We start from the raw sequence: 26043 nt of genomic DNA, 5'->3' as shown, positions 1-26043 counted from the left end.
GGCTTTGACCTAAACACCCTGCAACACCCTCAAATCAAGTTGTAGCGAGGCTATTTAAACATTCAACCTCAGTTACACTTACACATGTTAAAATCCGACAATTATTCGCATGTTTATGAAATATCAACTGCTAAATAGCATCATTGTCTCTCCTTAGGAGGGCTTCATAAATGGTTCTCTAGTATAAATACAGTATCAGGCACATGCCAAAGTCAGCAAATAACTGCATGATTCCATAGGTGCAGTCACAGTTCCGCATGCCCTGCATGCATTAAGCCTACTTGACTATGCAGAGCTGCACAGATGGGTTTATGGGGGGATGGGCACTGTCAGCTCACACAGATCAAACGGGTCGGCAGTCCTATTGCTATTCCCTACCCACAAAGCACGTAGAGCACGTCAGACACGCTCCGCGAGAAATACCAGGCAGGGAGAGCATTTTGTTGTGTTGATCACGCTTCCTGTATTCTGAACCAGGCCATATGAGTCCAAACCAATGGCAGTGCTTTTCCTGCTGAGTGCCGCCTTAGGCACTTTGACCAAGTTGTCAGTTTGCATCATATCACTGTTGTTTATAGGTCAACGATCACTGTCGAGTTCAACAAAAAAACAACTATTTACATCATCCACAATGTTATAGGTATAGGTATTTGCTATTACACTGAGTGACCAGATGGAAATAAATAATTTGGAAATTGACGTCAGAGATAGCCTTTGCCATGCTTTCTTTCGCATATGATCGGGTTTCCCTCGACTCTTTCCGCGTACCCAACCAAATCCCCGCCCCACTTTATTCCTGCGTTGTTTGGGGACAGTAGGAAGATGGCGGCGGCCCCGCTGTACTGTGTCTGCCGGCAGTCCTATGATGTGAGCCGGTTTATGATCGAATGCGACCTCTGTAACGACTGGTTTCATGGCAGGTATGGAGATTACATCTTCCTTGACACATGCAATCGATTTAACCGACTAAACTAACAGCAGGTGCTTGGGAGTAAGCGAGGATTGTCATGCGTTTGTGACGGCTATTTGTGTGTAACCGGGTCTTCACGGGTCTCTCACACTATTGGCACCTCGAGCTAGCTAAACTTTACAAAATAGTAAACCGAGCCAGTGTGTTTTTATTTCTATTATACATATTGGGAGTTAGTATTTTGCTCTACTTATTGGGCTATTAATCGTGTGTGTTGGAGGTTTAAATGTTATCTTACCCGACAGCAGTTTGTCAAAAAAAATGTGCCTATCGTTACTAGTTTGCTACCGTTAGCTAGCCAGCTAAGCTTGTGTGACGAGTTGTCAATCACGGTGATCAAAGCCAGCCCTTTAAACATTTGGTCTATTGAAAGAAGCCTGTAGGCTTAGCCTATCCAATTGATTTGAGAACAAAGTTGCCTGGTTATCGATTAAAGGCGTGGGTTCTGGTTTTAATCCAGCTTGTCATCCTTTACTATAGAGTTGGGTTAATGTTAGTCTGATTAATCAGCCTCTAATATACAGTAATTGTGTATTACAGCCTGATTAATCAGACTATGTTCGTGCATGTGACAGCCTGACCTGACCCTAATAGACTTTCGTAGTTGAGAATTTAGGCCACGCGCTTTTGTGAATTCGATTGAAATGGAACATCAATCTCTGGCACATTCTTGGTGGCATCACTTCACTAGCCAAGTGACCTCTTGCATGATCAACATTTTTAGGGGTAAACTACACAAATCCTACGATTTGAGTGAGTGTCCTCATTTGACCTCGTTTATTTTTATCCCTAACTATTTAGTGGCCAGAAACCTAAGATGAGAAAATGTGATTGTTGTTGAGCTTTTGATTGACAGCTCGAGGTTGGGTATTTAAATCCCCCCTTTCACCGAAAATAGGCACATGTGGTATACCCCTAGTGGAAGAAAGGAGTATTCAGGAGAAAATGAAAGACAACTAATATGAACACAATAACAGTTTGGCTTGTGTGGATATTACAAAGCTATTGCGTAACTACACTCTGTAGACTGCCAAGAACTCAACGCCCAGAATGATGGGATGCCTGAGCCAGGGAAGACTCGGTCTGTGTCATGTGCCAAAAGAAGAGGAACAAACTTTGGAGCTTCACCATTGACTAATAACACATGTACACACTGCTCTGCTCCAAAACCAGGGGGTTCTCTACCAATCTTTCCCATGAGGCTCGCCAGAAGGAAGTGGCATGTCTCTGGCTGTGGATGGTATGCAAACGTAGTGGAAAGCAGAGAAGCTGCCAGCCTGCACCGGAATCCTGGTGCCAGCTTGTCGGCACACCACCATACTTCCCCAAGTGTGAGCTTGGGTTGTGTCTAGCTGCCTGGCCGGGAGGGAATCTTTTTTCTCTCACCAGTGACTGAACCCTGGATGCTCGTATACACCAGTAGAGCTTACGGCTCCCAAAAGGAACTAGGCAGAGGAGCCAACCAGAGTGCTCTGTGTTGTTTATAAGGTGTAGACTATGGACCAGGTAGGGGGCAGAAGACAGAGATAGTGCCCTGCTAGTTTCCTAATGGCCTAACACTCTACACTACAGGCATGTGCATAGGGCCTGTGCAGTAAAAGAGCCTCACAGCCACTGAGGAGGCCTGTGCTGCGGATGCTTCTGCTGAGACACTGCATTACGACCGACAACAAACCCCGTATGGCGTCAGTGGCTCACGTTGCAGCCCACAGACCTGCGTCTCTCTCCAGGCTGTGTGGGTGTAACTCCCAGTTCATGTCTGGTTCTGGTAGAGTGTGCGGTAGTGGTGAGACAGCAGAGACTGGATCGGACACAGGGGAATGATTGATGGTCGCTCCACAGAGGCAACTTCAATGTACCATCCATCATTATGTTCTACACTCTCAGCCAGGGGAAAAGATTGAAGAGAGATGGATGCTCTCCCCCTGTCCTCCTCTTAATGTTGTGAGAGAATTTGAATTAGTGCGAGAGCTTGTGTTTTTAGTGTGTGTGACTCAGATCTCAGATGATGGTCATGTTTACACTCATTAGTGGGACTCTGTGGGGTCTTTGTCTCTGGGGTATGCCAATGACATTAGTCTCAGATTGATCAATGCTGATTAGGAGGTCAACAGCATCATGTATTGATTTACAGTCGTTTAGACTCACAGTATATTAGTTGGTCCGCTAATGATGATGAAGCAAGGGAGAACTTGGCTTCAGACTGGTTCTGCAGCTGATGGGAAATGGGGAGAATGGACCAATGTTTTGCTCTGTTGGAAATACAATGAGGAGTTGAAAGTAGGATTTTACTAAGGATTACACTTAGCTGAGTGCATTCCTTTTATCACTCTGACAGAAACCCTCTGAAAAGTAGCATGGCAAGTTGCATCACCGCCTGAATGACACCTACTTTGCCTACATACAGTTGAAGTCGTAAGTTTACATACACTTAGGTTGGAGTCATTTAAAACTTGTTTTTCAACCACTCCACACATTTCCTGTTAACAAACTATAGTTTTGGCAAGTCGGTTAGGACATTTACTTTGCATGACACAAGTACATTTTCCAACAATTGTTTACAGACAGATTATTTCACTTATAATTCACTGTATTACAATTCCAGTGGGTCAGAAGTTTACATACACTAAGTTGACTGTGCCTTTAAACAGCTTGGAAAATTCCAGAAAATGATGTCATGGCTTTAGAAACTTCTGATAGGCTAATTGACATAATTTGAGTCAATTGGAGGTGTACAGTTGGATGTACAGTTGAAGTCGGAAGTTTACATACACCTTAGCCAAATACATTTAAACTCAGTTTTTTACAATTCCTGACATTTAATCCTAGTAAGAATTACCTGTCTTAGGTCAGTTAGGATCACCACTTTATTTTAAGAATGTGAAATGTCAGAAAAATAGTAGAGAATGATTTATTTCAGCTTTTATTTATTTTATCACATTCCCAGTGGGTTAGAAGTTTACATGCAGTCAATTAGTATTTGGTAGCATTGCTTGTTTAATTTGGGTCAAACTTTTCTTTCAAACGTTGTTGTCCTTAAGCCATTTTGCCACAACTCTGGAAGTATGCTTGGGGTCATTGTCCATTTGGAAGACCCATTTGTGACCAAGCTTTAACTTCCTGACTGATGTCTTGAGATGTTGCTTCAATGTATCTACATAATTTTCCTCCCTCATGATGCCATCTATTTTGTGAAGTGCACCAGTCCATCCTGCAGCAAAGCACCCCCACATGATGCTGCCACCCCCGTGTTTCACGGTTGGGATGGTGTTCTTCGGCTTGCAAGCCTCCCCCTTTTTCCTCCAAACGTAACGATGGCCAATCCAGTTTGTGAGCCAGTGTAATCATGTGTTGACAGATCTAGTGGGAGAGGCAGAGACTGTGTATGGCCAAGGTGTATGGCCAAGGTGTATGGCCAAGGTGTATGGCCAAGGTGTATGGCCAAGGTGTATGGCCAAGGTGTATGGCCAAGGTGTATGGCCAAGGTGTATGGCCAAGGTGTATGGCCAAGGTGTATGAGGCTCACTAAAAGATGTAGGCCTATGTTGAGAGCATGTGTGAGAAGACACAAACCCAGTCCCCCACCGCCTTAGAAGAAACTACTCAGTTCATCATGAGAACCTCAAGGCAATGCAACCTGCACCATAAACAATGAAGTTGTTCCACTCCCTCCCCGGGGGACTGCAATGCCCCATAAACAACAAAGCAGCAATCCTCTTTTGTTTTCCAGCTGCCTACGGAGAAGTCCTTCTACCCTAAGCTGTCTGTAGAAGCTTAGTGATGTGGGTTAATGGTGGGGAAAGGTTGTTGTGTGTGAAGGCCCGTTATCAGTGCATTGTACCCCATTGATATGATGGGTATCCTTTCCATTTCTCAGTGAGGGTTCAAATGGTCTGATTTTATGCCCACTTGGACCCTAGTCTTTGGAAAGGCAAGAGTCAGGTGCCCTTTGGGTCTAAATGAATCCAAGCAGGTGTGTTTAACTGCCCTCACCCCTCCCCATCTCCCATCCTCTCCCCCATTAGCTATCTGCCAGTTCTCTAATGTAGGCGGGTTGGAGCCCTATGCAGGGGGGTTATTAAGTGCTTAAAGCAATGGCTGAGCCCGCCTACAACCCTTTGTGTGTCTCGGCTGATCATTGAGACACAATGAACCCCTCACAGTACATAGACTAATGAATAACCTCAGTCATACAGGAAGGCAGGCAGCTCCACAACAGAGGATGTAGAGGGATAGGAGCTGATGGCGGTGGGAGAGTTGACAGCTCTCCTGATTCAGGACAGGATGTTTGACCCATAGAGATAGAGAACTCATCATGGATATAGCCCATTTTAGCATGGACTTTGCCATTGAGGGCTTCCACCATTTTAAAGTAGTCAACTGGGTGTGGATTCTAAGAGTTGGGAGCAATCAGCCAATGAAGAAGAAAATAGCTTCTGGTGCTTCCCACCATTGGCAGGGGGCTGGCATTGTTTCTGGGAGAGTGGTGAGACAGTGACAGACACACACAGACCCATACTGGGCTTTATTTCCCCCAGGGCTGATGTCACTTTATTTATTACTATACACTAAATACTGAAGTTTTGTCTTCCACACAGCTCTTAAATTAAGAGAGATTTATAGTTTTGTTGTCTTCGATGGGGCAGCCTCAGTAGTTTTTAAAGAATGAGATTGATTTGAGTACAAGGAGTCAAGGATAAGTAGCTTCACAAGTTGCATCATCATCAACACTCCCCAGCCCTCCAGTTTCCAAGTGACTCACCCAACCCGTCATGACTGCGGAAGGGAAGAAACCGCATCAGTCTGGTGGCACAGTGTCCTGCTTCTGCCCCCGTGCCGGCCCGCGCTGCGCGGGTGTTACACAAGATGACCAGGCATAGGAGGAGGTGTAGGAGGTCAGCTTGGCTCAGCTCAATCCCTCAGCCACACGCTCAGTCTGTCGCGCTCGCTCTAGCATGTCCCACCCCGACAGAGAGGCAGGAGAATTCATGTCAGGCCCGGGGTGACATAATTGGCTCTGTGACTCATTCTAGTCTCCCCAGCAACGCCACTGAGCCACCTCAGGAGACCAGATTCCAGCCCACTGCTGCATTGTGCTCTGTCTTGGCTGCTGACATAGGAAGTGAGTGGAGGTGGACTGTGGAGGTCACTCTGTAGGGTTAGGACACTGAAGGTGTTTATAGCATTGGATCTTCTATAAATGGGGCCCCGAGTTTTTTTTCCGATGACTTTACTTGGCCAGGAAAAACTCTTAGACCGCTGCACCACACGGTAGACCACTAAGGCGTGACTATAGATCCGGGTTCAATCCCGGGCTGTGTCGCTACCGGCCCCTTACCGGGAGACCCATGAGATGGTGCACAATTGTCCGGGTTAGGGGAGGGTTTGGCCGACCGGCTAGTCCTTGTCCCATTGCGCTCTAGCGACTCCTGTGGCGGGCCGGGCACGTGCACGCTGACACTGTCGCCAGTTGGACGGTGTTTCCTGTGACACGTTGGTGCGGCTGGCTTCCGGGTTAAGCGAGCAGTGTGTCAAGAAGCAGTGCTGCTTGGTTGGGTTGTGTTTCAGAGGACGCACGGCTCTTGACCTTCGCCTCTCCCGAGTCCTTACGGGAGTTGCAGCGATGAGACAAGACTGTTACTATTAATTGGATACCACGAAATTAGGGAGAAAAAAATACCCCAAAAATGTATAATAAAATATATATTACTCTTATTCCTATACCTTGGTTATTACTCCCAGTCCCAACCTGTTACGGCTTCAGGCTGGCTCTGCAGTTAGTGAGAGTGTGAGCTGCTGTCTATCAATATCCTGCTGAACAACAACACCATTGCTAAGGAGACTTAACCAGCAACAGTACACCACCAGAGAAAGTTCAGGTGTGACGCCGCTTCCTGCTGGCCTTTGTTTCCCTTTACAATTTCCTGCAATTTCCACTCTGATCAACGCTGATAGTGGCTGGTGAGAACTGTGTCCACTCCTAGGCAGGCCTTCTGTGAAAATAGTCTTATTTTCTGCTATTGAAACCTTCACCACATCCTCACACAGTACCTAGCCTCCAGGCTAACTCCAGGACCCTGAGGGATGGAGCTGGAACTTTAATGGCTGTCATTTACCGCCCTAAGCAAGTCCCCCAGTGTTTTCTGTTTTCACACTGAAAGGAATTCCACTTTTGTCACTCTTGAGAGCAGGACCTCCAAACTCATTTAAATTTACCCACTGAAGACCAGTCACAGAGCAGGGAGATTTGAATGAGAGGAAGACTGCAGAGCGGGAAGAAGGCGGAATTGCTTGAGATTCGCTAAGTTGTTGCCATCTTTATGAACTCTTAAACTAGCTACTAGGGAAACTCTGTTTGTTTGTATTTTCACAAGAAAACAGATGGTCACTATGAAGAAATAGGCACTTTGTGTTTTCTGCTACATAATCTTCCATGTCAGAGTAGCAAAAGATATGAATCCACATTTGTCTCTTTATGCTCTTGTCAACTGAAACGAAAGTTTAGCTTAAATTGTCTATCTTTTTGTTTACTTCAGAAGAAGCTCTTTAAAGTGCTGTCTTAGATTCTTCCCATACCCCAGTGACACACATGTTGCCTGCTGTTTTTCTCCCCTTCTCCATGCATCGGTGGGCATCCACGCATAATGGCAACACTCAAAGCCTATTCACAGGATTCTGTGTGTTATTCAGCGTTCTCTTATGCACCAGAGGATTGTGTGTGTTGCTGCCTGTGGTCTGGCTGTTGTGGGGCGGTCGGCGGTTTGGTGGTGTAGGCGTTTGAGTGACGTCGACACTGTCGCAGTTCTGTGGGATACTGAGACAAAAGCATGGTTGTGATTCCCAGTCTGTAAATAGCCAATAGGAAAGGTCTGGCCCAGAGTGGTCTAGAGGTTATTGTTAGTTCCTAGGGAAAAACTCCTTGCCCTAACTAACTAATTCCTTGCCCTAACACCCCTGTCCTCCAGACAAATAAAACCGATCGCCTCCCAACTTCAAGGTTGCTTGACTTTTCGTACCTCCTTTTAAAAAATGAGGGACCAAAAGGTGAAAAGGTTGTCTTCCACAAACACTACTCTGTAGTGCTTCTGGCTCTATGTTTACCTCAACCTCTCTATGGCCTCTCTCTGCTCCTCCTATACGTCACTACTCTGTAGTGCTTCTGGCTCTATGTTTACCTCAACCTCTCTATGGCCTCTCTCTGCTCCTCCTATACGTCACTACTCTGTAGTGCTTCTGGCTCTATGTTTACCTCAACCTCTCTATGGCCTCTCTCTGCTCCTCCTATACGTCACTACTCTGTAGTGCTTCTGGCTCTATGTTTACCTCAACCTCTCTATGGCCTCTCTCTGCTCCTCCTATACGTCACTACTCTGTAGTGCTTCTGGCTCTATGTTTACCTCAACCTCTCTATGGCCTCTCTCTGCTCCTCCTATACGTCACTACTCTGTAGTGCTTCTGGCTCTATGTTTACCTCAACCTCTCTATGGCCTCTCTCTGCTCCTCCTATACGTCACTACTCTGTAGTGCTTCTGGCTCTATGTTTACCTCAACCTCTCTATGGCCTCTCTCTGCTCCTCCTATACGTCACTACTCTGTAGTGCTTCTGGCTCTATGTTTACCTCAACCTCTCTATGGCCTCTCTCTGCTCCTCCTATACGTCACTACTCTGTAGTGCTTCTGGCTCTATGTTTACCTCAACCTCTCTATGGCCTCTCTCTGCTCCTCCTATACGTCACTACTCTGTAGTGCTTCTGGCTCTATGTTTACCTCAACCTCTCTATGGCCTCTCTCTGCTCCTCCTATACGTCACTACTCTGTAGTGCTTCTGGCTCTATGTTTACCTCAACCTCTCTATGGCCTCTCTCTGCTCCTCCTATACGTCACTACTCTGTAGTGCTTCTGGCTCTATGTTTACCTCAACCTCTCTATGGCCTCTCTCTGCTCCTCCTATACGTCACTACTCTGTAGTGCTTCTGGCTCTATGTTTACCTCAACCTCTCTATGGCCTCTCTCTGCTCCTCCTATACGTCACTACTCTGTAGTGCTTCTGGCTCTATGTTTACCTCAACCTCTCTATGGCCTCTCTCTGCTCCTCCTACACGTCACTACTCAAAGGTGTAGTGCTTCTGGCTCGTAAGTTTACCTGGCCCAAAGGATGACCCAGTGAGAGAAACTTGTGTGACCCCTTTTCCCAAAGGCTTTAAATCATGTAACTAGGATCCCCCCCCCTGGAACCATGGATGGGGATATCCGTGAGAGAGAGCCTGTTTCCACAACAGCTTCTCTGGTGTTATGATCCCGGAGAGAACAGTCTCCTGTCCCATTAGTTGATTTATTGGAAACACCATGGCGATAGCCTGGTCCCCAGATTTGTTTGTACTGACTTGCCAACCGCTATGGTCAATGTGACGCCACATATTGGGACCAGGCTATCATTGTCCTGTCTGTCTCTTTCATAGTTGTGTATATACTGACAGTGATGTCTCCTGTCTCCCCACAGCTGTGTCCAGGTGGAGGAGCACCATGCGGTGGACATTGACGTTTACCACTGTCCTAACTGTGAACCCCAACACGGACCCTCCTTGAGTCAGTATTCCAGTCTGTCTTTGTGTGTGTCTGTCTGTCCATCCTGTCTTTTCTGTCTTCTCTTTCTCAGTCGGTCTCTCACCATCTCTTTTCTCTCATATCTGTTTTACTACCATCTCTCTCTCCCTCTCTCTTTCTCTATTTGTTCCTGTGCTTGTTCACTCTCCCTCCCTTTCTCCATCCCTCCCCCTCTCTCTCCCTCCATGGCTGATGGACTGTCCCCAGGAGAGCAGCAAAGTCTCCAGTCTGATTTAGAGGAGCCTGACCCCTGAGAGCCCGGGGCCAGACATTAATAGGCTAATTGAATGGGGCTGTAATCCTTCGACTTAAATTGGTCCTAGCCCTCACCTTGGCCTCTGCTAGGGGATGAACGGGGAAAATATATTATCAAGACTAATGGCTGTTATCCATAATTCACAAGGCTCCGTTGGTTTAAGGGAAGAAAATTGAATACAGTAATAATTTGTCTCAGGTCTGTCACTGGCTGTGGTGATCGTTTTCATGGCCAGTGAAGCCTGTGGCGTTCTGTGAGTCTGAGGTTCTGCGTCTCTCCTCATGTAGTGAAAAAGCGCAACAACTGGCACAGGCATGACTACACCGAGCAGGACGATGGCACCAAGCCAGTGCAGGCTGGCACCTCTGTGTTTGTCAAGGAGCTCCAGAACAGGACCTTTGCCAGGTAGGAGCCCAGAACACCTACCACGAGGACTCTGATGCCAAGCTAGACCCTCTCACACCTGCACAACAAACACACGTTTCCTCAGCAGTCGTGTTTCTATGAACAAGACTGTGATCTTTGTTTTAGTCACAATGCTTAACGTGTATTATGTTCTTAACTTCTCTCATTGGGTATTTACATAGAGTTGAACATATCAACAGGAATTAGCCATTGACCATTGTCTCTCTGTCGGTGTGTGTGTTGCAGTGGGGATGAGATCCTGCAGTGGATGCCTGGGGAGCAGGTGACCCAGAGGTACCTGGAAAGCCACGGCTGGCAGTACCCCATCGCTGTGTCCAACATGGAGGGACTGGGACTCAGGCTGCCTCAACCATCCTTCTCTGTCAAAGATGTGGAGCAAGTTGTCGGTAAGGACAGAGTGAGAGTGTATACTGTGTGTGTACTGTTTGTGTGTGTGTGTGTGTGGGGGGGGGGGGGGGCATGCTCAAGCATCCTGGGCTAGATTTGCTCTGTCTATTTGCAAACATCCCCAGGGTCTAAGTAAGTAAATGGGGTAGTAGGGCAGACATTTAGCATGTAGCACAGCTAAGACTGATCACAACCCATTCACTGCCTGTGTACTGCACGGGATGCCTATTTGATAGGACATATGTTACCTACACCTATTGCTTTGAAATAGAATAGAATTAAAAGCTAATGAATGCATTCTCTGTCAGATAATGAGCGCCTAACGTTGAGCGGACGCCATCTGTGCGTCAAACAAACAGGTTGCCAGGTTCAGAGGGTTGCCAGGTTCAGAGGGTATTTACCCCCTTTATCAATCATCTCCCAATGGCTGAATAAGCCCTACAGGAGGGGAGGTCTTCCTCAGCCCCCCAACAGGACCTCTGCTCTCTATAGCATAGAAAGGCCTGGTACCACAAGGCTCCTATTACAAGCCCATTACTAACCCACAGCTATCTGGACCGACTGGACGCCCAACGCAACCCAAACCCGCTTGTGTTTTTATCATGGAAGTTCATATTCCACCCAATGTCATGCTCCGTTGAGCATTAAGCTGCTCTGATGGGAAGCAGCACAGGTGTTGTGACTGGGTGGAGACAGAACACAACCAGGATCAGGTTACCTACCTCCTTACAGTTGGGACACAATGGGGGACAGGCCTGGAACCTGCTGTCTCCTGGGGTTACCCAAGCCTAGACTATGGGCGGGCAGCTTAGGATAAACCTCCTGGCATTTGTCACCTCCCAGTACTTAATGTTGTTCCTCCTCGTTGGGGGTAGGGGAAGTTTTGTGTAAATATCATGTAAAAGGATGGAGTCTGGAAGAACCCTACAGGGTCTAGCTGGAGTGAATGCCAGGTGTTAGTGCATTGCTTAAAACACAGGAATAGTTTGGCCATGTGCTACCAGCCACTATAAAGGTGTAGTGTGGAGTATTTACTATGGTGTGTTTTTGGCTGGTAGTGACTGAACATCTCTGTTCTGCTCTCTCTGTTTGGCTAGCTACCCTAACTCCAGCTGTTCACTGTCATCAGACGCTGGCCAGCTGGACCCGCCGTGTGTGTAGGGGGTTGGGGAACATTAGGGGTGTGTGGGTTGGTGGTGGGAGGATCACACAAGCACCAGCTGTCCTGTCCCCACACTGCCGACAGGCCCCCGTTTCCAGCCCTCTCTCTCTCCGGCCTTCACTGTGTCGTTTGATTCACTGTCTCCCAGCTGTGTGAGTGCTGGTGGGTTTTTACCCTCACACACCCATTAAAGACAGTGGCCCCTTCCCCAGTCTCCACCTCTGGGACTCATATGGACTGGACAGATTGTCTGTCCCTCGCCCGCCCCCACTCCATCCACTCCTATGGTGTATTGGCTGTGCCAGTCTCTCCCTTAGGAGTTGTACAGAGACATGGAAATGCCAGAGAGCTTCAGAGTTCAGATCCTCTCGCCCACTGACTCCCATTTAAAATGGTTATCCCTGGTGTCTGTCACTTCAGTAGGAATGGTCCTTTCTCTTAACCAGATGTATTATATCTGACTGAATGGTGCAACTGTTAGACTGTAGACACAAAATGATGATGATTCCATGGGCAGACTGAGAACACTTTTTGCTGTCTGCTCAACTATATGACGGCTTGGTCATCGTTCTCTTGTCGTCCACAGGCGGTGACAAAGTCATTGACGTCATCGACGTGGCCAGGCAAGCAGACAGCAAGATGAAGCTGAAAGAGTTTATCAAGTATTACTACAAGCCTCATCGACCCAAGGTGCTCAACGTGATCAGCCTGGAGTTCTCTGATACCAAGTAAGCTGTGATGTGGTCCTACTTCCAATAATCCACTGCTGACTCTCTCCATTCAAATGGATACATTTTGAAATGAATGCTATTTACCAGACATGCAAACAGACACCAAGAGCATCCAGACTGCCGTCAAGTTCTTCATGATTCATTTTCGGGTGCTTCAAAAACACATGCAACACAAAGGGAAAAACGAGAATGAACACAAACATTCAACAATACATTATGTACAGCTCATGGAAAGTGATCAAACTACTTATTATCAATGATATCATTATTTAGTACATTTCAGCACTTTTACTGTGATTTGACCCTCTTAAGTAGCCATACCTCTCTTACCGCTCACTCTCCTCCCCCCAGGATGGCAGATCAGGTGGTGGTACCTGACGTAGCTCAGAACATGTCCTGGGTGGAGAACTACTGGCCAGATGACTCCTTCTTCCCCAAGCCCTTTGTCCAGAAGTACTGCCTCATGGGGGTCAAGAACAGCTACACTGACTTCCACATAGACTTCGGGGGCACCTCTGTGTGGTACCACGTTCTCTGGGTGAGTGGGTGTTAGTTACAAGTCCTACATGTACACTAGGCTGTCAAATCCTAGCAGTGAGCTGAGGGCAGTTTGTCAAGTCAATAAAATCAACTGTGTCCACAACATTATCTGGTGATAAATCGATGGCCTGGCTCGCTCTTTGGCATTCCTCTCACCACTTGTAATGCGTGCTGACATTTAATCAAGTATGTTTGTACATGGGGGGGCTATTTAGAGCAATCTAGGCTGATTGGTACCCTGGCAGAAGTTCACCTCAGCAGTACATTTTGTCGTCGGCAAGCTCCAGGGGGAATTCTGTCCCCGCCGTGGTAATAAATTATCCTTTCAACGGCAACAAAGTAACCAGCCGCTGCTGATCACAAACTATGCTTTGTGTTCATGGTGACATCACCAGGCTGGCAGGCAAGCACTCTCCTTAGCTACAGAAGCAATGTGCAGCTCAGCTTGTGAAAAAGAGGGCTGGGAAATGCACCCAAATGGAAGAATAAAATCCCCTGGTGTGTGAAAGTCAACCACGTGTGTGTCTCTGAAATGAAACCTCTGCATCTCTGAGAGCTCCTCGTTTTACAGTCACATTGTGACGTTTCTTGGGTAAAAATGCTTTATTTTTAATGAACTCTGGTTAACTCTACTCTCTCTGTGTTTCCAGGGTGAGAAGATCTTCTACATGATCAAGCCCACCCAGGCCAACCTTGCACTATACGAGGCGTGGAGCTCCTCTCCCAACCAGAGTGAGGTGTTCTTCGGGGACAAGGTGGACAAGTGCTACAAGTGTGTCGTGCAGCAAGGAACCACACTGCTCATCCCCACAGGTGTGTATCACAGGAGGTTGGTGGCACCTTAGGTGGGGAGGCCGGGCTCGTGGTAATGACTGGAGCGGAAAAGGTGGGATGGTATACATGGAAACCATGTGTTTGATACCATCCTATTTGCTCCATTCCAGACATTGTTATGAGCAGTCCTCCCCTCAGCAGCCTCCACTGGCGGGGGTGTATGTGTGCGCGTGCGTGCGTAAGCATTTGGTCTTTATTTGCCTTCTCTTTTAACAGGCCATGTATTTAGTTTTCCTGAGAAGAGCTAAATAGCTTACATTATGCTTGTCTTCCTCGAACGACAGTGTAGATGAAGAGAGGTTACCACTGTGGACTGGCCCTGTGAGCGTGTGCCACAGAAACCCCTCTGGAATTAGTGTCCCTAAAATACCTTTTCCACTGTGTCCTTAAATACCTCTCTCACACGCCTGCTTTTGGTGATCTATAAATAGACTATCTGGTAGTCTTGTCTGCCCCTCCGTAGAGAAACCTGTCTATATCCTCAAAGTCGACAGAAACAAAACAGTCTAGTTTCCCAGGGTGCCTGCCTGGAAAATGACTCCCTTTATTTAAACCCTGACATGTCATTGCCAAGAGAATTTGGAAAAGGATTCTTTGCTCAGCAACAGCCTAGACATTAGACACACCCGTCTATATTGTCGTAACACAATAGGAAGTTCCCTAATGGAACAACAGCACCAGTAATGTCGTGAAAGCAACCATATTAGAAGCTCTTGGGCCTACATTATCCTCAGCCAAGCCTCTGCTATAGCATGTGACTTGTAATTCACCTCTCACATTCCACCCCATGTCTTGATGACGTAACACGTGTAGAGAGCCATGAAAGGGCGACCGCAGTAAGCAGAACCTCATGGTTAACACATGCTCCTTGTTCTCCTCATTAACTCCAGATGGCTTTTAGAGTGGTTTCACTCATGTCCTTTAGTGATTTATCCCCTTCACACCGTCTCCGTTATCACCACAAGGATCCTTCCATAAGCTTACCTAATGGGGGGGTCGTATTTCATTTGTAAATCACAGGATTCCATGTTTTTTTGCCTGTGGAGATCACCTGAGGATGATGTAAAACTATACAGGATATGTAATTGGTTCAGAACAGCAATAGTGTGCAACTCAACAGACTTTTCACAACTTCAGTGTATCCATCCATTTCTGTGTCAGTACTCCCATAGGAACAAGAAGAAACCCCACACATGTTTTAAAATGCTCCCAAAGGTTAAGGACTGCAGCTGTGTTTTCTCCAGGGGGTTAAGAGGGTGTGGAGAGGTGGGATGGATATTTGGGGAGGGGGTAGAGCACAACATACTTGGCCGCTCAACCGCGGTAACCCCGTAACCGCGGTAACCGCGTCAGTGCCTGCAGTATCAGTGCTGCGTCTCTGCTTTCTGTCATCTCCGGAGGTATAAAGAGCACTGCTTTATCTTTACCAGGTCAGGCAGGCCTGATATGACCCTGTATGTTTGTGTTATCAGGTCAGTGTGTGTGCGAACAGTGTGTGTGTCGGTTTTTATCAGGTTGGTGTTTGTGTGTCACACACCAGGTTTACATCCAACCTTTTTATTCTAGTAAAGTAGATGTCGGAGAGGGACTGTGACCACAGACCTGATGGAAACATTTGTCTATAAACTTTCCAATTGTTGTCAAAACAAAATACGCTGGACAAGGTGGGATCTTTTTGTGTCGATAAAATGAATAATGCGATAGAACTGATGATATAATAACCATCATATCGAAGTAAACTTAGTCACGCGATGATGTGTTGTGTGGTCATCCCGCTACGACTCATCGGGAAAGCATGCAGTTTATTAGGCTACAGATGAAATAAGTTATGATGACCTTCTCAGGGCGGTGAAAGTGCAAGGTGATGAACTTGATGCTTTTTTCCCAATGAATATCGAGGGTCTTATTCTGGTGACATGATGATCGATGCCTGGCTACCGATTTGACAAATACAACACCTGGCCAGTGTCCTTGTATTACCACAGTCAGTGAGTCAAACATTGGCTGTGTTTGTGTGTGCTGCCCTCTGCAGGATGGATCCATGCTGTCCTCACGTCTCAGGATTGCATGGCGTTCGGAGGCAACTTCCTCCACAACCTCAACATTGGCATGCAGCTCAGGTGTTACGAGATGGAGCGTCGTCTGAAGACTCCAGACCTCTTCAAGTTTCCCTACTTTGAGGCTATCTGCTGGTATGTGGCCAAGAACCTGCTGGAGACGCTGAAAGGTGAGTGAAGCTGTAAAATCCACATGATACTACAATATATGTATTGGCTTTTTATTTTATTTCACCAGCATCATAACAAATGTAATGCCTTTGTTCTCTTTCTCAGAGTTGCGAGAAGACAACTGCCCGCCCCAGACCTACCTAGTGGAGGGAGTGAAAGCTTTAATCAGTCCACTGAAAACCTGGCTGAAGAGAGAGGTGAGGGGCACAGAATGAAATGGAACATTTGTGTTCTTTTTCCATTGTATCTATGGGTGAAGGTCCTGGCTTCACCTTCTCTATACTGCACCTGACTCTACAATGTTGGTTGATGAATCTCTAGACTGAATGGTTTATCTCCCAGCTGAGCTCTGATGGAAGGGGGGGGGGTCATAGTGGTTTCACCTGGATCTGATGACACTGTGCCAGTGGTGGAAACAGAGCCTCTCTGTTCAACTCCACCCTAATTGTGTGTGGAACATTCTGACTGCAGGTTACGGAGCCCACCAGCGAGGTCCCGGACCATATCAGGCCCAACCGTCTCATTAAAGAGCTGACCAAGGAAATCCGCTACCTGGAGGTAAGGTCTGGGGTCACAGGGGGAAGGGCCATCAGTCTGTGTAGGTGGAAGAGCACTCAATCTGAGGGGCTGTATGAGAAGTGCTTCTAATTCATCTGTCGCTGATGTGATGGATTTGTTGCACCTTATTTGTAACTGGTAATCTTTCTCTTATGACTTCCTTGTCCATAGACGTAGATTAGATTTAAATATTGAGGTTGTGTTCAAACCCCTCTCTCCTCTAATGGTGGTGTGTGTGTGTGTGTGTGTGTGTGTGTGTGTGTGTGTGTGTGTTCCAACAGGAAGACCAGGGCAGCAGTGGTGGCACCAACAAGCCAGTGAAATCTCAGGGAAGCGGTGGAGGCCAGTGTCCGGCCACGCGCGCCACGCTGGAGAGGGTGTGCCCGGCCCGTCAGGCGCGGCGGGCAGCCCGGAGGCTCCGGGAGCAGCAGGAGCAGGGCCCTAAGGTTCCCTCTAACCTGGAGATCCTGGAGCTGCACACCAGAGAGGTGCTCAGGAGGCTGGAGGTGGGCCCTCTGGAGGAGGTGAGAGGAACATGTCAAACTCCCACAACGCAAAACTTGAATGTCACACGCTCTCTGGCATATGTCACATTTAAATGCTTTGTTATTATTGGAAATAATCATTAGATCAATCAATAAACCACATTAGTATTTTCCGTGCATTACTCCTACCGAAAGCAATACTGTTCCCATGCTATACAGAGTAATACAATTCAATAGAAAAGTCTGATACCTGTGTTGAATGAGTCCTATAACTCTGTCTCTACCACAGGACCCTACCTTCTGTCCCCCGGTGCATGGGAAGTTCAACATGGTGTCCACCGCCTCTGCCGCTGCTGCTGAGAACCCAGACACACACCTGCGTCTCACGCTGCACAATGGACGGATCATCCGAGACGCGAGGAGACCAGGTAGTAGCACGGCTAGTAGCACGGCTAGCAGCCCGGCGGAGAGTGGGAGGTCGTCCGTGGGCCAACTGAAGAGCAGAGGGGAGATGAAGACGGAGTCAGACCAGGAACAGCAGCACAGCACTATGGGAGGAGAGGAGAAACCAGGCCACCTCGGTAAGTCATGATGCTGAACAGTTCTATATAGATATATCTATCTATCTATCTATATCATACGTTGTATGATTTATAATCTGACTCAACTTTGTCAGTTTATTGACCTCATTGTCCCAGACACACCATGCTTTCTAAAGGGTCATGTTGTTGGCACAGACTAGGTCTAGTAACCTGTTGACTTGGACACAGAGAGGGAATGGTTCCTACCATTATCTGTGGTTAATGATGTCTGTGTGCCTTCCCAGGGGGTATTGAGAGGGTTAAGACTGAACTCAGGGAAGACGCCTCAGGACACTCCGACGTGTCAGACATGGACTCAGACAGTGATTCCAACACACAGGTACCTGATATTAACACGGTCTACCCCCACTGTGGTTTTGTAAGTGAGAATATAGCACTTAACACTGTCTGTTGTGCATCATCCCTCAACCAGTTTCTCTTCTCTCTCCCTCTGCAGCAAAACACCTCTTCTGAGGAAGATTCAGGAAGCTCCCAGAGTGAAGATGAGGAGAGGGGCTCATCCCAGAGGGCCGCGGGGCACACCATAGAGCTGGACCAGACAGACCTGAACCTCCGGCACAAACACAAGCCACTCAAAAGGTGGGTGGTCTGACCTGTTGTGTGTGTGAGCGAGCTAAAACACAGCTCCTGTTATTGGAATCACAAAAATATTTTAGCAATTGAGTTATTTATTAAGGGATAATTTCTTGTAGAAGTGTCTAGAAGTTCACGCCATCGGTTTAGTAATCTCATAACGATGGAATTGGATTTGAAACAGAAGGATGTGCCAATTATGCATACAAAGATTATATTTAGAACTTCCCTTTTGACTGGTAAAGATCAGCACAGTTGGCTTTTGTGGAGTCTGGCGATGGGCTGTAAATGACTGAGTGTGTCTCTTCTGTGTCCCTGCAGAGAACGTCCTACCTCACCCAGCACAGAGGAGGCCATTCAAGGCATGCTGTCCATGGCTGGCCTGCTGTGCCCCTCCAAGTCAGACGAGGTCGCCACTTCCCAGGAGCCGTGGTGGTCCAGCCCGAGCCGATGCTCGCCGGAGTGCCGAGAGCAGCACCAGCGCTGTGTGGCAGGGGACAAGAGCCCCATGGACAGCCAGGGCAACAGCAGCAGCGAGGCCTGGGACAATCAGGGGCCCCTCTCTCTTGGGGCCCTGAGCCACGACGCCAGCCCAGAGGCCGACAACTACCAGTACTGTGATCCCTCAATGTCTCCCCCTCTACACCCCTCCAAAAGGCATGCCTCCAACTCCCCTCCCGTCAGCAACCAGGCCACGAAAGGTACGCAACCAAATATTTGATTCTCTCCATTTGTCTAGTAATTAGTTGATGTTCTCAGGGATTGGATGCTACTGTGACACAACTCTCTTTATTCAGCACGTCAGCCATTCATGTGGGGTTGTGTTTTGTTTTTCAGGCAAGCGGCCCAAGAAAGGAATGGCCACGGCCAAGCAGAGACTGGGGAAGATCCTGAAGATGAACCGACACAATGGCGTCTTTGTATAGAGCGACGAGGGCCACAGGCAAAGCTAAAGGAGGGTAACAGACCCCTGTCCTCACATCCAGATTATTCTGTACATTTAATCGACACACCTTTTTGTCCTGGAGAAATCACTGCCTGGGGAAAGGGCCCATCTGAGAGACTTGTCACACACACAAACAGGCTTTACTGTGCATGCTTAGGACCACAGGGTATTGGATTTACATGAGCAGGCTACCAATCAAGCGCACAGCTTCACTGCAAGCACGCTGAAATGTAATGGAGAAGAAGGGGAAAAAAGCATGTTGATTACTCAACTTCAGGGAAACTTAGAGAGTTCCAGTGGGCATTAACGTGCCATGGGGAAATGTTAGATGTCCGGATGAGGTAGGAATGAGGTCTACAGTACATCGCAACATTGAAGACAATTCTTCAGCCAATGTTAATGACGCGCATAAGCCAATGTAGGCTGCTTGATGTCCCACCATCTGTATCTCCCAGCGCTGCCTTCCTTGAATATCTGCAACACTATGAACTGGATGAGACCCAGGACAAGATGGAAGTTGGGATAGACAGACTGGCATTGACCCACCTGGCTCCGTGTCTGGGCTCTCTCTAGCAGGGTCCTTTTTGGCCCTGAGAAAAAAGTGCTAAGCTAATTTTACGAAATGGTGCTTAATGTTTGTACGTCCTCCATGCTCCCAACTCCCCTTATCTCAATCACACCAGCAATAATGACGTTGAGGAGAGAGAAGTTTTGAGGCAGCACTCTTGGTTAGCCTTCCCTGCCACATTGTGTCATTCATCTATTTAAAGACGATTGCCTAATTTATCATTGCACTGTTTTTTGGGAAGGTAAAAACCCATCAGGTCTAAAACAATTACATTATAACCTGTCTGCATTAGTTCATCATAAGTCTCTCTATTTGAATTTCACGTTTTAATGCTTTGATCGATCATATGAAAGCCATACTCCTCTATATACAATTTATATGATTTTGCTGCCCTCTGATGGTCAAAGGGAGACTAACACAGAGAGTGCTGCCTCAATAAGAAATGTTTTATAGTGTAAGTTGTTTACTTGGTTGAAAAACAACTTGTATAATATCTTGCTTAATTTATTTCAAGTTTTGTTACGTGATTTTTAATGTTATTTTTTATGGATTCTGAGTTATGTATTTATTAATTGAAAGAGGTGAATATTGATTTTATTATATTTTGGCCCTAAACCTCGTCTATTCTGGGAATTTTCTTCTCAAGAGGTTTATTTTTCTCTCTCATGCTTATTGTATATGTGGACATTTCAGACTTCATGTGGTCATGATATTGTGCAGGTCAGTAAGAATTTCTAACACAATCTTTTTTCTCCACTTCTGTCCAGGTAGACTTCCTTAACTTGAACATATCTCTTCCGGTTTCCTCTCCTAGTTACCAGGGGTTAGTGGGGTTGTGTGTTAAGAGAATGGGTAATAATGTGACTCCACCCCTGCCCTGCTACACCTATAGCCTACTTGACGTTGTATAACGAAAAATACATTTTGAAGAATTTTAATAGGTGAGGTTTTTTTATGGGTGAGGGGTTCCTATGACATGGTGCTGAAGTGAGGTGTGTGATTTGATTTGCATTTGTAGTTCTTCACTCTCAGGGAATGATGCCACAGATATGACCTCTGATTTAATCACCAGCTACATCATGTACAGTATAAGGCAAGTTCTTCCAACCAGACTCCTGTTCCACTTCTTTCTCGAACTAAGCAGTTGTGCTTTGGAATTGACGAGGTTGAAGAAATCAACATGGTCATCTCTATTTGGAGATGATACCATCTATACTGAAGCTCTGCCTAGCTACTAAACAAGTTTAACTCCACTGTATCAAATGTAATATCTAACTCAATATCCAAGACATTCAAAATCTTCCAGCATCTACCTTCTGACAGAGCAGACCCCCCACCCCCCCCAAAAAAACACCACTTGTCCCAATATCCTTAAACACCCTCGCTCTAGTCTAGAGTATTTCACTAAATGACATCCAGACTTACTCAGTCACCAAGTAACTTTAATAGCACCCTTTGAACAGCATCTGACTTGAAAGCTGTGCTATGAGATCAACTTGCAGTGCACCTAACCTTGGTGTAATTGTGGTCTATTGCTCAGCCCTTAATGAGATTTTACCTAATGACACAAAGATCACACTTTCATGTCTTTTCCTCCATGGAATAGTGTTTAATCCTATTGCCAGACATTTCCATGAACTCTACACGTTCACCTTTTAACTCTTATTGCATGTTCAAGTCCTCACCCCTCGTCTGTGTAATAATAAGCACAACAGCTAGCCTGCAGGCAGGGTTTGTTATTAGCAGCAGTTCTCTCATTGTACAGTATTTACCGTAAACTCTTACGTGTTTTTTCTATCAATGGTCATGTTTCTTCTCTGTGCATTAGTCCTTACGATGGTTTGATTTATCATGATTTGAACCATACAAACACTGGCTTACTGTGACACTGTTACTTGATGCATTGAATATGTTTCAGCATTTCAAAAATGACCTGTAAATATAAAAATGAACTGATTGTTTTTTGTTTTTTTACAGGAAACAACTAGAAAGGAGTTATTATACACATTCAAAAACAGTCATTGAGTTCCATATGTACACACCCCAAAGATGTTTCAGAATAAATTGAATTTTATTTCTTGGTCTATGTACAACAAAGCCTCTTGGGACACCGTTGTGACCACCAGGTAGACTTGGGTAGCGACCGGGCACACACACACAAGGTCTAGAAATAGAAAAGTACTATTAGAATATACTTACACATATGGTTTCAAATAATACCACTACTACAGTATAGAACCTAATTGAAATGGGCATATTAACACAGATGGGCCATAGTGCATGAACAATCATTACTGTACTAACTGAATAAGCATTCTATTTCCCATCCTAATGCAAATACGTATAAAACCAACAATTTATGACTATCTGTTGTGATGGACACAATCTTTCATCAGAGGACAAGACATTCTCATTGACAAACATCCCTTGAGGATGTGTCACAGATCCTGTGGTGAAGACTGATGCAGCAGTACTGGACAGGACAAAAGGCACACCTGGAGTCAGTGGGGTAGAGGGCACCTCATTCCTCATTGTCAGCTGGGATCCCCAGTTCCTCATCTGTCCATGCGGATGCATCAGGCCATGGGAAGTGACCCTGAGAGAAGAGGCATCATGGGGTTAAGTCTGCCTGACAGACACCGGCTTTCTCTCCATCCTTTCCTCTATGAACTGGCAAAACTAGATTGGACAGGGCATAACTATAATTGGAGCCTAAGCTACATTTAATTCACCATCACTGCATCTGGGTCATGCCAGCAGTGCCACAGGATCCAGAACCACATGGCACTGCTGAGGAGCTCTGCTTGGAACGTCTGGCTCTTGGTGAGTTGTGGGAATTGCCTGTACTGGGCCTCTATGTGTGGTCCACCACCAGCTCTGAAAGGAAACAGAAAACCAGAGCACTGAGGGTATCACTGTTTACACCCCATCACTGTATACCAGTATAATGTAGCTACGCTCTACACATTTGATGAAACCCAACAACCCAATGGGTTAACATCTGATCATGGCGCCTACCTCTGGACACTTGTTTGGTATGCCTACTGTCAGACTGCTAGCTAGTTATAAGCTATAGCCTAACGTTACTGTTTAAAGCTAAGACAGTGATGTATGTGAACACGAATATATTTACAGCTGACGTGTGATTGATAATGTTTCCTTAAATATTAAGGACGATATTGAAGTCAACCTTTTTAAAAATATATATTGAAGTCAACCTTTCGTCGCTAGCTCGCTGTTATCTAACGTTTACATTATAACACCAGTTAAGCTACTTACTTTCGGGTTACTATTTTCTGAGGTCCACGTGTAAGAAGCTGCGTCCCGGCCCTAAGGACACCCATGGCCCTTCCTAAAGAAGACATCGTTTTTTTCTCTCTTCCCCTGGTGTTGTTTTCTCAAAATGTCGTTCCACCTTGACACAGAGGGCGACCAACCAACAACGAGCGCTATGGTTGGTCGAGATGGAGGGTTGTTCAGAAAATGGATCGACTTGTGTCGTTTCCACTTTTGCACACTAGATGGAGACAAAGCCCTTTATATACGTGTATATGTATATTAGGTAGTTACAGAAGCTGATTTTTTTATGCATGTATGAAACTCTTAAAAGGGAATCGTATTGGAAATATTGGGGAAAACGTGTATTTAATTTTTCATATGAAAATGTAATGCTGGAAGATTGTGTTGTGGCATGTTGAATTAATGCATGCGTGCTTCTGTGCAAACTTTCAGAGACTGACAACTGAGCAAGGACGGTTGGTGGTCATGGCAGTCCTTCCAATTTCCTTCCTCTTCATTACAGGTTGTATGTTGGAACGTCATGCACATCCTTCCTTTGTTTACATGTCTTCCATGACATGGGTGAGTGGTGCGCAGTAGCAGAAAATGCAGTGCATTTGTTTTGTATCCAGTATAGTAAATTCAGGTGGAGGGAAATTATAGGACGGCAACCAGGTTGAATGAATAATCAAGTGACAAAATACAGGCATAACAGGTACAAATGGTTTATGAGCATTTAAATTACGAGAGCAATTCATCTCTGGGGTAATTGTGGAGAGTCTATTCGCCATTTACTGATTAATGAATCGGAGAACCGAGTGGGACAACATGGCGGAAAGCTCTAAGCTCCCTATCAACAGCTAAACGGTTTGACAGTTGCTTTTGTCCTTGGGGAAAATCTTACTAAAATATCAAATTTGCAATTAACTTCGCGTTCCATCAGTTGTAATGTATCCAGCTTTAATCGAATTGTTACTTTAAAGTCCTGCGAAAATGTGACGTTTCTTCCCTTTCATGCCAGTTGCAGTTAAGCTTTTGTTGGACACTTTTACATTTTCATAGACAATGACCGTAATTCTATCCATCCATGTTTTGACTTATGTAGTTGAAGATAAGTCAGCTCATAGTCTGCATCTCGGTTTAAATACCCAAATAGGAAATACATAAACAATACAGTATAAACTATAACAAGACAGTACAGTATGGTTTAGAAACTATGCTTTCCGCGCTCCTCTCGGGAGTGCGCGCAGTGCCGCCGCCTAGTCAGTGCGCTTTATGCACGTTCATGATCGCTAACAGCAGGCGCCATCTTATTTGCCACCAGCTACGTTGTTGCAATTTCACAAAAATACGGAAAGTGATCTATAGCTTTCTGCATACAATACGTTGAATGGCGAGTTAATTAGAGTAATTCCTATGGTCGAACAGCAATAAATTGCTCATCCCATATTTATTTTGCATTTCAATGCATTGTTTTTCTTGACTCATCCCTAATGGCGCCTGGCTCTGCAAGTTCTCCGGTTGCGCCACTCTCCCCTCACAGCTCAGAACCCGCCTACAACCGATGTCCGAATGATGTCATCAGAAGCCAACCATTTCTGCAAAAACAGGCCAATTCATGCATCATTGGCTGAGAGCAATGTCAATCTAACAAAACAGGAACGCCATTTTGCGAAACGAGAGAACCCTAGATTTTAACCACCGAATCTCATCCCAATCAAACTGCCCGGAAACCGAATAGGCTACTTCTTGATAACGTCTCCAAATATTGTAATAATGAAAACCCTACACTCTGAATATTTTTTTAATAGATATATACCGTATTATAGCCCAACGACTGTTGTACAATATCACCTACGTTCGCTATAAGATTTCCGAAAATGATTGTAGTTGTAGCAGTTATGAAGGCTCATCTACTCTGTCAAGACGATCTGATACAACCAACAGACGAGAAAGCCCTGCAAACTGCGAGTTCAGTATTACGCGTGCGCGCGGGGATGCGGTTTGGCTAGATCTCAGTGGGGGAGGGGAGGTCGAACTGTAATGTCATGTGAACAGGCAATGACTGTATATGTCAACAGGATTGGAAGATTCGCAGGAGCCACTGTATCTTCTCCTTAATTCGAACGACACGTACCCTGATGTCCAACGGATTTTTAGATACATTGTTGCACAGTTGGACGCACCTCTTTTGGACATGGAGACATTTTACTTTACACTTGCAACGATACATGTGCCTTGACCTCTTCATTGTAACCTATACGCATTGTTGTCAGTATTATTGAACTAGGCCTACATGTAACATGTATTCATAATAGTGATTTGTTTGTTGTTGTTGAAAGACTGGAATACTGTAACAGCAATTATGAGGAAAATGTACTTGTTAACAATAGCACATGATGCTTATATTTGTAGATTGTGTTGGTATTAGTTGGTCAGTATTGCCTGTCACCCACCCACCTTGCCTTCAGTTAAATCAAAGAAAGAATGGGCTCGTGTGTAAGTGGGTTACATAAGATATTTGTTTCCTCCTACTGCCTTGGGCAGTAAATTTAGGTGCTAATTTCAAACTCTGGTAACTAGGGCCTAATAATTGCCATTTGTGAGTTTGTTTTATCTGTAGCAGATACAGAAGGCGTGTCATGGACCTCAGTGACAATACAATATATTTCTGTTTGTTTTATTATTTTAATAAAGTTTCACATTTTGCGGTAGGATAAAAGTGAAAAGAGCACTTGAATGAAGGAATCTTTGAGACATGAGTGTTGGTGAGATGGCAGACCATAGATGTAGAACATGGTATGTCTCTGTGCGGGACATCATGGTCATATGGTTGACAAAAGCACATCAGATTGCTTTGCAGTTAAGAGAAGTGTGAAACAGGAGGGAAAGGG

At 45.8% G+C, this 26043-nt stretch overlaps 2 protein-coding genes across 2 annotated transcripts; one reads left to right on the top strand and one right to left on the bottom strand.

Annotated features, from left to right (window-relative positions):
* The first annotated feature begins 688 nt into the window (after positions 1-688).
* LOC106576355 (lysine-specific demethylase 7B) lies at positions 689-21951 on the top strand. The gene is made up of 16 exons (XM_014153477.2): positions 689-920; positions 9471-9556; positions 10118-10235; positions 10482-10642; positions 12392-12533; positions 12888-13074; positions 13727-13889; positions 15943-16137; positions 16244-16335; positions 16610-16696; positions 16978-17220; positions 17471-17762; positions 18008-18102; positions 18220-18362; positions 18678-19057; positions 19194-21951. The coding sequence occupies exons 1-16, from the start codon at positions 736-738 to the stop codon at positions 19280-19282; spliced, it is 2658 nt and encodes an 885-aa protein (XP_014008952.1). The 5' UTR covers positions 689-735; the 3' UTR covers positions 19283-21951.
* On the bottom strand, positions 21923-23370 carry ndufb2 (NADH:ubiquinone oxidoreductase subunit B2). Its single transcript, XM_014153479.2, has 4 exons — positions 23150-23370; positions 22603-22747; positions 22366-22466; positions 21923-22034 (listed from the first exon to the last, which is right to left on the bottom strand). The coding sequence occupies exons 1-3, from the start codon at positions 23233-23235 to the stop codon at positions 22392-22394; spliced, it is 306 nt and encodes a 101-aa protein (XP_014008954.1). The 5' UTR covers positions 23236-23370; the 3' UTR covers positions 21923-22034; positions 22366-22391.
* Positions 23371-26043: the final 2673 nt, after the last annotated feature.

This window comes from Salmo salar, chromosome ssa17, assembly GCF_905237065.1.
Source record: "Salmo salar chromosome ssa17, Ssal_v3.1, whole genome shotgun sequence".
NCBI lineage: Eukaryota > Metazoa > Chordata > Actinopteri > Salmoniformes > Salmonidae > Salmo > Salmo salar.
Note: the sequence above shows the minus strand (reverse complement) of the source record. Positions and strands in the feature narration are given on the sequence as shown.